The sequence below is a fragment of the Mastigoproctus giganteus genome, chromosome 2, assembly GCF_048544385.1.
Source record: "Mastigoproctus giganteus isolate SK-2022 chromosome 2, ASM4854438v1, whole genome shotgun sequence".
In the NCBI taxonomy this organism is placed as follows: Eukaryota; Metazoa; Arthropoda; class Arachnida; order Uropygi; family Thelyphonidae; genus Mastigoproctus; species Mastigoproctus giganteus.
The window spans coordinates 214,586,574-214,600,601 of NC_143576.1; the positions used below are offsets into that span (position 1 = coordinate 214,586,574).

At 36.4% G+C, this 14,028-nt stretch overlaps 1 protein-coding gene across 1 annotated transcript in view; it reads left to right on the forward strand.

The window, feature by feature from the left end:
* The first annotated feature begins 228 nt into the window (after nucleotides 1-228).
* The window catches only part of LOC150090075 (F-actin-capping protein subunit alpha-like), an 80,181-nt gene continuing 66,381 nt past the window's right edge, over nucleotides 229-14,028 (forward strand). Inside the window, exon 1 of the mRNA XM_090368959.1 lies at nucleotides 229-322. Within this exon, the coding sequence (XP_090225085.1) occupies nucleotides 281-322 (42 nt within the window). The 5' untranslated portion in view covers nucleotides 229-280. The remainder of the gene's footprint in view (nucleotides 323-14,028) is intronic.

The following is a 14,028-nucleotide window of genomic DNA, read 5'->3' on the forward strand; positions in this document are numbered from 1 at the left end:
CTGGGTGTGCTATGCCCATACTCACCAGATGTGAGCCCCTATTATTTTGTTATACTATCATTTCTTTGTTTATTCCTTATAACAGTGAAGGCACACACAATTCGTACAGTACTTCAGCAGAAGTCCTGCTTGTTTCCGGTAACGGTGCTTAGTTACGAATGAAGTGTGATGCACTCACATCGAGCTACTTCCTGGATGTACTTTTACGTATCCAAATGGCAAGCCATGTTATCGTTACCCACAATCCCTTGCTAAAAGGCGTGTTCAAGGAATATCCAAGATGGCTACGGATTGCGACGAGTCGATATCTGATCAAGACAAGGTAGGTTCGTTAATGTTTTGAAAATAATTATAATTGCTTGTAACTGATGTAGAACATGTTATAAAATCTCCATGTATATATACATAGGCGTACAGCTTGATTTTTAGCTTACTCACATAAATCGAGCGCTTACCTAACAGTTACCGCATGAGAAATGTAAATAAGGAATGAAGCCGGTTTCCTTGTTATACCACGTTCCCTGTGGAATTAAAGATGACAACTTTACACGACATTCCAGTACAATAAACTCTGGATGTAACCAGCACATTAAATTCACAGTTATGAATTTTGTATGTGGGCATACTTTAACTGAAAATAACTTATATATGTGTATGAATAATTCTTATGACGCATCAAGTTTGGCAAGACAGTTTTATTGTACATACACATATTAAAAAAAAGCTGGATTGGTGTTTTTTTTTAAATAGTAGTTTTTTGTGTTTTTTATACTTTTTTATTTGCTTTTTTACCAATCACGAAGTATCTGTTACTCCTGAACTTATAAAATGATTTTTCTGATATAAACAATCATAATTATATAGTATCACTTGATTACCTTCCTTCCCCCCAGCCTGATCATATTGAATAAATAAGTAATAAACATTTTTAAGCCGATTTCGGTGTATTTAAACTACAAATAGGAGGATGTCAATACTACTGTTCCAATTAGTGAAAGATAAAAAAAAAAAAAAAAAAAAAAAACGATTCTTAAACGTTTGAATGAAATTGATTTAATAATAAAGCTTGTTCGTAATAGCATAGTGGTTTTGCCACTTGGCACTCATTCAGATTTAAATCCTGTTAAGAGACTTGCAAAATAATAAAGCTTGTATATCGTTCAGGAGTTCATTTTTTAAGTCGTGTGGATTTTTATTTTTTTGTGTGCCCTTGATTTAGGGCTGTGTAACTTGTTAAAATAATTTATATTTTTTTGCACTTCATTATTTTTCATGACTCGTATGTATGGTATCTGACAGACGACCGTTTATTTATTATTTATTTTTTTTTTTCCTCCTTTCTTTCTGTTTTTTTTTTTTTTTTTCTGAATTTGGGAATGGAATTTTTTTCTTTTTTGTTTTATTTTACTGTAGATTGGGAGTGGTTAATGTTTTATTTGGTTTTTAGTGAGTAAATAGTCCAATTTGGAGGAATCCTGATATCCATTTTTTTTTAATGTGTGCATACAGCTTTTAGCTGTATATACACATAAACAACATAATATTCAGAAATGCACTACAAACCTTAATACAGTGCTTCTCAAAGTGGGCGATATCGCCCCCTGGGGGGCGTTTGAATTATCCACGGGGCGTTAAGCATGAAAGGGGGCAACAGGGGGGTGATAGGTAGACAGGGGGCGGATGGAGCACCATCAATGATTGGCCGTTACAAGGGTTTTATGGCTTATTTAAAAAATGCTGTGCCAAATATTATTACTGTTCATTGTGTCATTCACTGTCAGCATTTAGTTGCGAAAAAACTTGGTGAACAACTGCACAATTCTCTACCAACTGTTATTACTGCTATAAACAAAATTAAAGCACATTCTTTGAATGATCATATATTTCGAAAGCCTTGTGATCAAAACAGTGAAGATTTTGAACGATTGCTACTTCACTCCGAGGTTCAATGGCTGTCAAAAGGCAACTGTCTCAACAGATTTTATGAACTCTTTGATATTGGTGTCGAATTTTTTGAAGATAGGAAGAATGACCTTAGTAATGACCTCAAGAAAATGAAAACTGATATTGCTTTTCTTGCAGATTTATTTACTAGATTCAACTCAATGAACTTACATTTACAAGGACAAGATGTAACTCTTATTAAGGCGAAAACTCAAATTTCAGTATTTATTTCAAAATTAAAGCTTTTTATGCGCAACATAGGACGACGTGAATTGTATCAATTTCCAAATCTGTTGGAAATAGAGAAAAAAGAAAAAATAGCTGATGAAACTCTACTAACTTTTTGTAATCAACTAGAAATGTTGCGCAGAGATGTGCAGGAAAGGTTCGAAGATCTCCTTAATTTGAAAATTCCAGGTTGGGTTATAAATCCTTTTTTAAATAATGACGATGGTGAATGTTTTGTAGAAGAAGAATTGATTGGGTTACAAAATGAAGTTGAACTGAAGTCAAAATTCATATCAGGAATTTTGGTTACAAAAGAAAATCCCTGACCATTATCCTGTATTGTGGGGAATTGTAAAAAAAAATTACTTATTTCTTTTCCAACATCATATCTAGTCGAGGCACCTCCGTAGCCAGGTGGGAAGGAGCAGCAGTGCGTAGCACACTCTTCTTGATTAGACCGGGGTTCGAGCCCGTCACCACCAAATACGGAGGATGCGGGAAGGTCAGGGAATGACCACCGCATATCCTGGAGCAATATGGCCTTAGTTGCTAATGCTCCTAAAAACCAAACAACAAACAACAACATATCTAGTTGAAACCGGTTTCAGTGCTGTATCTCAATTGCTGACAAAACAAAGAAATTGTCTGGATGTTGTTAAACGTGGCGATTTACGATTTCTACTTACAGATATTAAGCCTAATATTGATAAGCTAATAAATCTCCACCAAGCTCATCCATCGCATTAAATTTTAAAATATAATTAACTATTTCCATTAATATCATGACTTATTTATGTAATTAACTTTAATTTTTATGACTTAATTTAAGTGACTATAATTGACTTTATTAATGTAGTTGTAATTTTTTACGAAGAAGGAATAAAGTGCAGTAAATAGTTTTCTTTATAATTCACACACATACATGCAGGGCTGCATTTACGTTTTTGGAGGCAAACAGACAAATATTCATTTGTTATTTAGCTTCACTTTATATTGGTGAGCTAAAAAAAAGCCCTCGCCAGGGCTTTTTTTTAGGGGGCGGTGATCCAAAAAAGTTTGAGAAGCACTGCCTTAATACCTCCACAAGAAGAGGTGGTCCTTTGTAATATTTCAGATTCAAATCCTGTTAAGAGACTTGCAGAATTCTTCAAGGTCTCTTCAGTTGGGGGCTTTAGTTAAGTGATCTAATTAATTAGTTTGACCAATCTGATTAACTAATGTAACTTGGTAACAAAGGAACTGGATGCAAAAAAATTTAAATTAAGTTGACATCGTATATTTAAATTTCAGTAAAGCTTTGGACACTTCTACATGAAAGACTGCCATACAAATTGGAAAAATGCACAAGATTGGCATCAGGGCATGTTACTGCTATGGATAAAGCGATGATTGAATGGCAGAAGGTTGTTATAAATGGGTACTGTGCCCTTCTTGCACTAATGTTATTAGTATCAGGCCTCAGTGCTAGGCACCTTATTATTTTCAGTATTTATCAGTGATATTGATGAAGACATAAAGTGTTGTCTGTTTGCCGATGATGCGAAGGATGGCAGGGTGGTTGATGACAGGAATCAAGGCATACTACTGCAGCAAGACCTAGAAATATTAAGATGGGTTGAGAAGTGGCAGTGGAGGTTCTGTTTGAAAAATACAAGGTATCTGCTTGAGTTCATCTCATGACTTCCATTTTGATGGTAAAAAGGAAATACCAAAAAAAAGTCTTTGTTCTGGTTTCTGAAAAAAAAAACAATTTTCAGGTTCTTCAAGATCATCATTACTTGAAAATCGATGCTCACACAGGCACTCACACATTTCTTCTTCAGATGCTGAACAGAAAACACCTATGAGAGGCTAGGTCTGTACCAGAGGCAGGGAGGAAAGGTGGTTGAAACTCCTAGAAGCGGTGTTCTTTCAGAGCATTAATTGCTTACTTACTTTATGGGACTTGTTTACTAGAGCATCATCATGAAGAAGCAAAGTACCTTTTGCTAGTTTCCCTCTTTTCTGTTCCTTTTTTTGCTCTTCTTAAATTTCTTGAGAAGAGCAGCACTGGCATCTTTAGTGATTGTTTTCTTTTGCATATAGTCCATCAACAGAATTCCTTCCATATTCCAAAAAAAAGTGGCAGTAATCTTCTTAGTAGAGGGCTGGGCCTATATTTGTTGGGTGGCATTGACTGTGGTGTTTCCATTGTTTGGACTCCTGTTTTTTTTTTTTTTTTTTCACCTGGATCCTAGTGATGAAACCATGTTTTATCTCCACTTAAAATTCCTGAAAGAAACCCTTGTAAATAGGCATCATGTACATAGAGGAAGGCAAATACAAATCCCTCAGAAATATTACATTCTCTAGACAATTTAATATGTCTATCCTGCATTACCAGATCTTCAATTTTTCTCAACATTTATGGCATTAACACTTCTATTGGTTGTCCTGTACAGGAATTATCTTCTATCATTTCTTGATCCCATTTAAACTGTTTAGAATAAAATTTTGTCTGGTATTCAGAAGAGAACAGCATCATCATTTAATAGCTTTTGTTTGTTTATGAATAACTTTTGGTCCATTCCTTTCTTTTGTCAAAAATTTGATGATGGCCCAATGCTCCAATTTCATGATATCCATGTTTTCCTTTGGTTGGCTATTTTAAATCTTTTGTGTTCTTCCGTATTTTTCTGTATTGAGTGGGACCTGTGAAAATAACATATAGGCATTTATGAGAATATGATAAAACTACATTTTTTTTTTAATATGTCAAGCATATTTGTAGTCAAGGTAGACAACTTATTTGAGTTCTCATGCCTTTATTTTCACCATTTGAAACTCTACTTTGCAATGATTTGTTTTAACCATCTAGCAGATGTGCTAGGTGTGTATATATATGGACATATATATTCACCTAATTGGTATTGTATGAAGATTACTAGAACCAAGATGAGTATATCAAGTATGGAAGAGGATATGGTGATAATATTAATCTCTGAGACAGAAGTAGAAGAAATTTTTGTGTGTAGTTATCATTATATCCCAATCATTTGTTTGGGACAAAAAAAAAAAAAAATAAAGCAGCAAGAAATAATTTGAAACAGGGTACTTTAAAGTTTTGTCCTTAATTCTGATCCTTGGATATTATAAATAAGTAGTGTCTTTAACATAGATCTTATTATAAAAAAAACAAACAAACTGTTTTTTTGTCCTATTGGCAAAAAAATTTTTACTGTCTTATTGGAAAATTTTGGAGTAGTGGTGCAAAAAAAAATTGAAGCTGAAACCAAAGCTTTGTTGAAAATTAACATGAGGGTAGGCGTGCAATGCATGTTTTGCATAAATGTGGAACTATAAAGATTTAATTTTTTACCACTGTTCTTTTCCAGTTAAAAAATTAATTAATAATGTAGATCAAAAGTGCATTTATAATATACAGTATATTTAAATTTTTACTAATATATGGCATATTTAAATTTCTAAGGTTTTCAGGTTTTGGTGTAAAAATGCTTTTGGGTGATGGTTAATAGCTGATGCTCTGAACATGCTTTATGCAAAATGAAGTTCAGATATTCAGAGAATTACCATATGCTTGCTTTTAAGGTATTTCATAATATTTTAAGGTTTGCTTAATATTTTATTTAAAGCATTTAAAACTTGTTCACTGGAAATTTAAGAATTGTTTGTTCAGGTCTATACATTGACAGTTGTTATTATGTTAATCAGTTATTATCCATGAGATGGTACTTTTATGGTAATTAATTTATATAGTAACAGTTCTCGTATTTTTAAATTCAGTTATTTTAACACTATTTGGCACCAATGATGAATTATCGGCTGTAGCTGGGGCCGCACTTGTTATACCATAATTACACCTATGTATACAGGTGTGTATATATATATGGACATATATATGTACCTAGGCTCCTCTGTAGCCAGGTGGGCAGGAGCAGCAGTGCGTAGCACATGCTTCTTGATTAGACCTTGGTTTGAGCCCTTGACCACCAAATACGGAGCATGCGGAAAGGTCAGGGAATGACCGCCTATCCCCAGAGCAATATGGCCTTAGTTCTTAATGCTCCTTAAAACCAAACAACAACATATGTACCTAATTGGTATTGTATGAAGATTAATAGAACCAAGATAAGTATATCAAGTATGGAAAAGGGTATGGCGATAATATTAACCTCTGAAACAGAAGTAGAAGAAATTTTGGTGTCCTGTTTTAATATGTCGGTTAGTCATACAGCAAAATGAGATTGTCAAGATACCACTGTTCTATTCACGAGGCGCCTCTGTAGCCAGGTGGGCAGGAGCAGCAGTGTGGAGCATACGCTTCTTGATTAGACCGGGGTTCAAGCCCGTGACCACCAAATACGGAGGATGCGGAAAGGTCAGGGAATGACCACCTCATATCCTCGGAGCAATATGGCCTTAGTTGCTAATGCTCCTAAAAACCAAATAACAACAACTATTCATGAGTAGAATAGATTCATTAGTAGAGGCATATGATGCAAGAAAGCAAGCTTATGCAGTATCAGCCAAAAAAAAAAAAAAAAAAAAAAACCACTTCCATTTCACCTCTCCATTCATTCGAAATACCTGTCCAGCTGAGCCTTAAATTTATTTAGGCTATCAAGTTCCACAACAAGGGATGGAAGTCTATTCCACCAACCAACTACCCGCTGGCTAAAGACAAATTTCCGCACATCTATCCTACATCTGCCTTTCTTCAATTTGAATTTATGCCCTCTCAGGTGATTATTCTGAGCAAGAGGAAGAATCCCATAGGCATTGATCATGCTCAAACCATTCAAGGCTTTGTACACCTCTGTCAGATCGCCTTCCCGGTGCCTAGTCTCCAGACACTGTAATTTGCAAAACTTAAGCCTTTCTTCGTAAGAGCAACCCTTTGTTCCATTCACTAATCTTGTTGCCCTTCTCTGTACTCATTCCATCAGCTCTACATCCTTCTTGAAATGAGGCCTCCAGACCTGTATACAGTACTCAAGGTGTGGCCTGACCATTGCCTTATACAAGGGAATAATCACCTCCTTATCCCTGCTAGAAAAAATCCTGTATATCATTGACAACACACCATGAGCTACTCTTGCAGCCTGTCTGAACTACTCAGAAAACTTCATATCTGCCTGCACAATTACCCCCAGGTCCTTTTCATTCTCTACCACTGTCAATGTAGTACCACAGAGTTGATACGTTGCTCTGGGGTTACTGTTTCCCATATGTAGTACTTTACATTAGTTAATGTTCAACTTCATTTGTCACCTCTCAGCCCATCTGCTCAACCTTTCCAGATCCTGTTGCAGCAGCATAGCATCAGTAGTGTCCTTAAAAACCCTGCCAACCTTTGTATCGTCTGCAAACTTGGACATTAAGCTTGATATACCATCATCAATATCATTTATAAATACAGAAAACAACAATGGACCGAACACTTAACCCCGAGGGACTCCACTAATAACATTAATCCACAATGAGCAGTGTCCATTGATTACCACTCTGTCTTCTCCCTCTCAACCATCCCTTTATCCATAGCAGCAGTTTGCCTCCAATGTCACACTGCTCCAATTTGTGCAGCAGTCTTCCATGTGCAACAGTATCAAAAGTCTTTCTAAGATCCATGTATATAATATCAAAGTTATTTCCTTCATCCAGTTCTTTTGTGACTACATCATATTATCCAATCAAATTGATCAGGCAAGACTTTCCCTTAACAAAACCATGCTGTATCCGAGCTATAACTGAAGTCTTGTCTAGATGATTCTGCAGTGCTTCTTTAACCAGTGCCTCCATTAATTTTCCTGGAACAGAAGTTAAACTCACAGGTCCTGTTCCATGTATCCTTTTTACAAAGCATGTTCCCCGTTTCCCTGACAATAGTCACCAACAACTACTAGTTCCTGTGGGACCAGCGCATTCTGCCTTGGGGGTTGCTGCTGTGTTGCGTGATGATGAAGTGCAAGCTCTGGCTTTGATGTGGGCAGCTGAGAGCTTGATGGGCTCCTCAATTTAGATCCTTCGAGGGCATCCACCTGTCCTTCAAGCTCATATAGGCCCATAACAATGCTGAGTTGTTGCCTGATTTCGTTACACTCCTTACATTCCCCATGGCAATATCATGTCCCGTATCCGATTGCTCCACAAACATTAAGCAAGCAGTGCATTTTAAAAGGCTGTGATTCAGAGGGCAACTGCCCCCCCCTCAGTTCTCCCCTGAGCCACAGCACTCCCATTAGCTTGAGCCTTTTGCTTTGCTGTGAGTCATGATTTCGATTTAATTTCAATAAAATTTCAATTTCAGTACAAAATTATAACCCTAAACTTGTATTCCAACACAGTTATGATGCAATATATTTTTTCGGTATCGAGTAATATCTATGAGTTCCGTTTATATAACTTCCGTATCAAGTTATGTATTAATTAATTATGTTACGTTTGTAAAATATAAGTCGTTATATGTATTTAGTTAAAAAGTACAATTTAATCGACAGTGAAGTTTAACAAGATTAATAGATTTTACTGATTAATTGACTATATTATATACTATATTATACTACATAGTATACTAAGCTGACGCTATCAAGTTCGGGATATAACGTTGTATTGTATGACAATGGCGGCAAGTTACGAACAGTAAATCTACGGACACCTAAGTATTAATTAACTTCCAAATCTTGCTGTTCTCAGTTCAGAATAAACTAAGGATCCTGACTAGGTCTATAAGCTACTTATAGAAAATAATTTAATATAACAATTGGTCAATAAAGCGGCTAAATATGGCTAAAAAAACTTCTCGTTCAGCAGAGCTGCAACTTGTAACACGTGAATTTGATACCCTTACCGATACTAAGTAATACATACAAAATCTCTATCTAAATTAAACTTTAAACTAAGTATCGTAACTAGGAATATAAAGCTACTCTAGAAAATAAGTTAATATGCCAATTTAAGCTAATAAAACAGAAAAATCTTCTCTATTCCAGGAGCAGTAAAAACTTTGCTTGCACAAGGCTACTCTCGTTCTCAGACCCATGTAGGATGGATCTAGGGGTGACAGGAAAGTTGGGGGAACTGGGTAATCAGCAAGTATCAAATAGTGATAAGACTGGCATTGATATATATATGGAACACAGTTTTGGTCTGTAACCAGACAATAGAAACAAGAGGTTAAATAAAGTAATAGAGATGTGTGGTGTTACAAGGAAGTGGGAGGATCCTAGATGTGAAGTTGATTTAAGAAAAATTTCAGAAGAGTAGACGGTAATGATTTGGCCATATAAATGGTTACAGACAACCCATTTAATAAGATATCACAGAAATGCAAGTGGTGGATATGGACAGGAGGATGACTAAAGAAAACAATGAAAAAGGATGTGCAAGAATGAAGGGCATGATGATTTTGCCAAAAGGCAAAATCCTCATTCCTTCTGGGTTTTTGTACCAAAAAATGTGTGGCGCCTCCTTAGCCAAGAGCATCAGTGCATAGCACATGCTTCTTGATCAGACCGGGGTTCGAACCCATAACCACCAAATACGGAGGATGTGGAAAGGTCAGGGAATGACCACCGCATATCCCCGGAGCAATATGGCTTTAGTTGCTAATGCTCCTAAAAACCAAAATAACAAACAAACAACAACCAAGAAATGTTGTTTGGGGTTTAAACCTAACCTAAATGGATATCAGATAAAGTGATGAAAGTGGTGGCAGAGAAGAAAGATGCATGGGATGATTATAAGTTATTGGGTGATATGGAAACCTGTGGTAAATATGGACTATTCTGCAATTAAGTTGCTAAGGTAAGTAAAGCAAACTAAGGCAGGTTACAAGAGGTGTATGGCTAAGAATATGAAGAAAAGGAGCAAAAAATTCTTTGCTTATGTTAACTCTAGAAAGAAAAGAAAGATTTTAAAGAACTATTGTTCTACTGGACATGAATGGCTTAATTATTAATAATGCTGATTAGGTTGCTTACAAACTAAATAAATATTTTGCACCTGCATTCACTTGTAAAGAAGATTTTAGGTATGAAGATATAAGAAGTGTACCAAGCTATAACTGGGGGCTAAATGATTTTATGATAACTGAGAAGAGATTGTTGAAACTATAAGCAAATAAGGTACCTGGGGCTAAAGAATCTATCCATTTATATTAAAAGGTACAACAAAAGTTGTAAGGAAAAATTTAGTCATAATTAGAGAAATCTTTGATTCAGAGGAGGTCCTTACATATTGAAAACATGAAATGTGTCACCTATTTGCAAAGGAGGATTAAAGGGCAAAGTGAGTAATTACAGACAGAAAAATAGTGAACTTGAATTCTCTTCCATGAAAAATATTGGAGTTAGTGAAAGAAATAATGCAGGATTATTCTAACATAAGTACACTTATGTGACAATTGCAGCATGAATTTGTTAAGGAGAGATCGTATCTGACCAATCTGATTAGCTACTATGATGCAGTAACAAAGAAACTGGATGCAAAAAATAATTTTGACATCATATACTAATCATCATATACATCAATCATCATATACTAATCATCATATACATTATACTAAGATTTCACTGAAGCTACCAACACTTCTGTATAAACGACTACTGTACAAAATGGAGCAATGTGGGGGACGGGTTACTGTTGTTGATAAAGGAATAGTTGAGTGGGAGAAGTCGGATTGGTTATCAGTAGGCACTGCTCTTCTTGGATTAATGTTATTAGTTGAGACCCAGGGTTCAGTTCTAGCCCATGTTGCTTTCAGTATCATTTATTAATGATAGTGATATGCATCAGGCTTAATATCTAAGTTTGCAGATGATGCAAAGGTTAGGAGGATGGTTAATGACAGTAATCAGGTTGTGATACTATAACAAGACCTAGAGTAGAGGTTTCCAAAGTGTGGGGGGTGTCACATATTGTTTTTGTGAAGCACTCTTTTAAAGAAATATGGACAAACCATCCCACTAATTCAGATATAAAGTATATTTTAATAAAGTAAACTGCAACAATTACCAACCCACTGCAGGATCTAAGCCTCCTCAACAATTCATGTTGAGGGAAATGGACCATAATCTGTCACGCTGGTCCAGTGCGGGTTGGCAGATCGACCGTATTTAGCAGTCAGGGGCTTGAACCCTGGTCTACTCAGAGAGCGTTAAATGTATTGAATTATACATTAATTTATTTAGAATGGTATGCATAATCAGCTAAATTTTGTCAAATGTGTTTATTTATACTTGTTCTAGAAGGTAGTGTTAAATTCATGAAATATTTTAACATGTTCGCTGCTAGAATGTAGACTTGAGTCAAAATAAACTGCAGTTTTCGTGTCTTAATGTAAATATACATCCATTCAATTGTGGTCACTAAATGAGCACTGTAAAAGGAAAGGCACATAAACTGAGTGATTTCAGCACACCAAACAAACCATGGACTATTGCATTATGGCTGGGATTTTGCTTAGTGTCAATTACACTGTCTAGAGAATACTATAAGAGCTGTATACTCAGTTCACAGTTCCATATGTTCTTTGCTTATGTTGAAGTTATTTTATCTAGTTTAGTATTATTAGCATTAGTAGAGGCATATGATGCAAGAAAGCAAGCTTATGCAGCATCACAGCCTTAAATTTATATAGGCTATCAACTTCCACAACAAAGGATGAAAGTCTGTTCCATCAACCAACTACCCACTGGCTAAAGGCAAAAATTATCCACAAGAAGAAAAGGAAAATCTTTCGAAGATTTTGCTTACTGAATTTTAATTCTTTAGTTTGTGAAAAAAAAAAAAAAAACTTTGGTGTGTCTCTATTGATAAAATTATCCATACCCTCCAAGAATTTGTCTAGTTCTTTCTTGAATTTATTCAAACCAACCACTTACACAACAACAGATGGAAGTTTGTTCCAACAATCAACCTTAGTTGCTCATGCACCATTAAAATCAATCAATCCAACAGTCAACTACCTGCAGGCTGAGGGCAAACTTCTGCACTATCCTGCAATCATCCTTCCTCAACCTGAATTTGTCTCCTCGTGAGTAGCCTCAGCAAGAGGAAGAATGCCATCAACGTTTAGCTTACTCAGTCTCCCCACAAGTACCTTGTCTCTAGAGACCGAAATTTGCAGACCTGAAGCCTTTCTTGCTAAGAGCACCATTTTGTCCCCTTCACCAATCTGGTTGCTCTTCTCTGCAGCAGAACTATATCCTTCATAAAGCGAGGCCTCCAGACCTGTATATAGTACTCACGATGAAGCCTAACCGTGGCCTTGTACAAAGGGGTAATAACCTCCTTATCCATATATCACCTGATAACTGAAATAGAATTCTATTCAAGTGATGCAGATTCTAATTCTCGTTCAAATGCATCTGTTGATGTTAGAATGCTACAAACAACAGATGCCGGCATTCCTTGGAATGATTGGAATTCCTTGCCTGACCAATTTGATTGGATACTATGATGTAGTCACAAAAGAACTGGATGCAGGGAATAACTTTGATATTATATATTTGGATCTTAGAAAGGCTTTTGATACTGTTGCACATGGAAGACTGCTGCACAAATTGGAGCAGTGTGGCATTGGAGGCAAATTGCTGCTATGGATAAGGGGATGGTTGAGTGGCAGAAGACAGAGAGTGGTAATCAATGGACACTGCTCAACGTGGACTAATGTTATTAGTGGAGTTCCTCAGGGTTCAGTGTTGGGTCCGTTGTTGTTTTCGGTGTTTATGAATGATATGGATGATGGGATATCAAGTTTAATGTCCAAGTTTGCAGATGATACAAAGGTTGGCAGGGTTGTTAAGGACACCACTGACGCTATGCTGCTGCAACAGGATCTGGAAAGGTTGAACAGATGGGCTGAGAGGTGGCAAATGAAGTTTAACATTGACAAATGTAAAGTACTACATATGGGAAACAGTAACCCCAGAGCAACGTATCAACTCTGCGGTACTACACTGACAGTGGTGGAGAATGAAAAGGACCTGGGGGTAATTGTGCAGGCAGATATGAAGTTCTCTGAGCAGTGCAGATGAGCTGCAAGAGTAGCTCATGGTGTCTTGTCAATGATATACAGGAATTTTTCTAGCAGTGATAAGGAGGTGATTATTCCCTTGTATAAGGCAATGGTTAGGCCACATCTTGAGTACTGTATACAGGTCTGGAGGCCTCATTTCAAGGATGTAGAGCTGCTGGAACGGGTACAGAGAAGGGCAACAAGATTAGTGAATGGAACAAAGGGTTGCTCTTACGAAGAAAGGATTAAGTTTTGCAAATTACAGAGTCTGGAGACTAGGCACCGGCGAGGTGATCTGATAGAGGTGTATAAGGCTTTGAATGGTTTGAGCATGCTCAATGCCAATGGGATTCTTCATCTTGCTCAGAATAATCAGCTCAGAGGGCATAAATTCAAATTGAGGAAGGACGGATGTCGGATAGATGTGCGGAAATTTGCCTTTGGCCAGCAGGTGGTTGGTTGGTGGAACCGACTTCCATCACTTGTTGAAGTTGATAGCCTAAACAAATTTAAGGCTCAACTGGACAGGTATTTCGAGCGAACGGAGGGGTGAAATGGGAGTGGTGTGTTTTTTTTTTTTGTTTTTTTTTGGCTGATGCTGAATAAGCTTGCTTTCTTGCATCATATGCCTCTACTAATGCTAATGCTAATGATGATTCTTTACAGATGAAATTCTTTACAGAGTCTTTTAAAGCTGATAATTTCTTGAATGTAAATTTAATTTCTTCTAATAATTGAAATGTGGGGCCACATGGTGGTGGCTCACCTAGTTTATGAAGATAGTCAGTATTATGTGTGAATTAATGACATATTGACTAATCAGTGTAAATTTAGGAAAA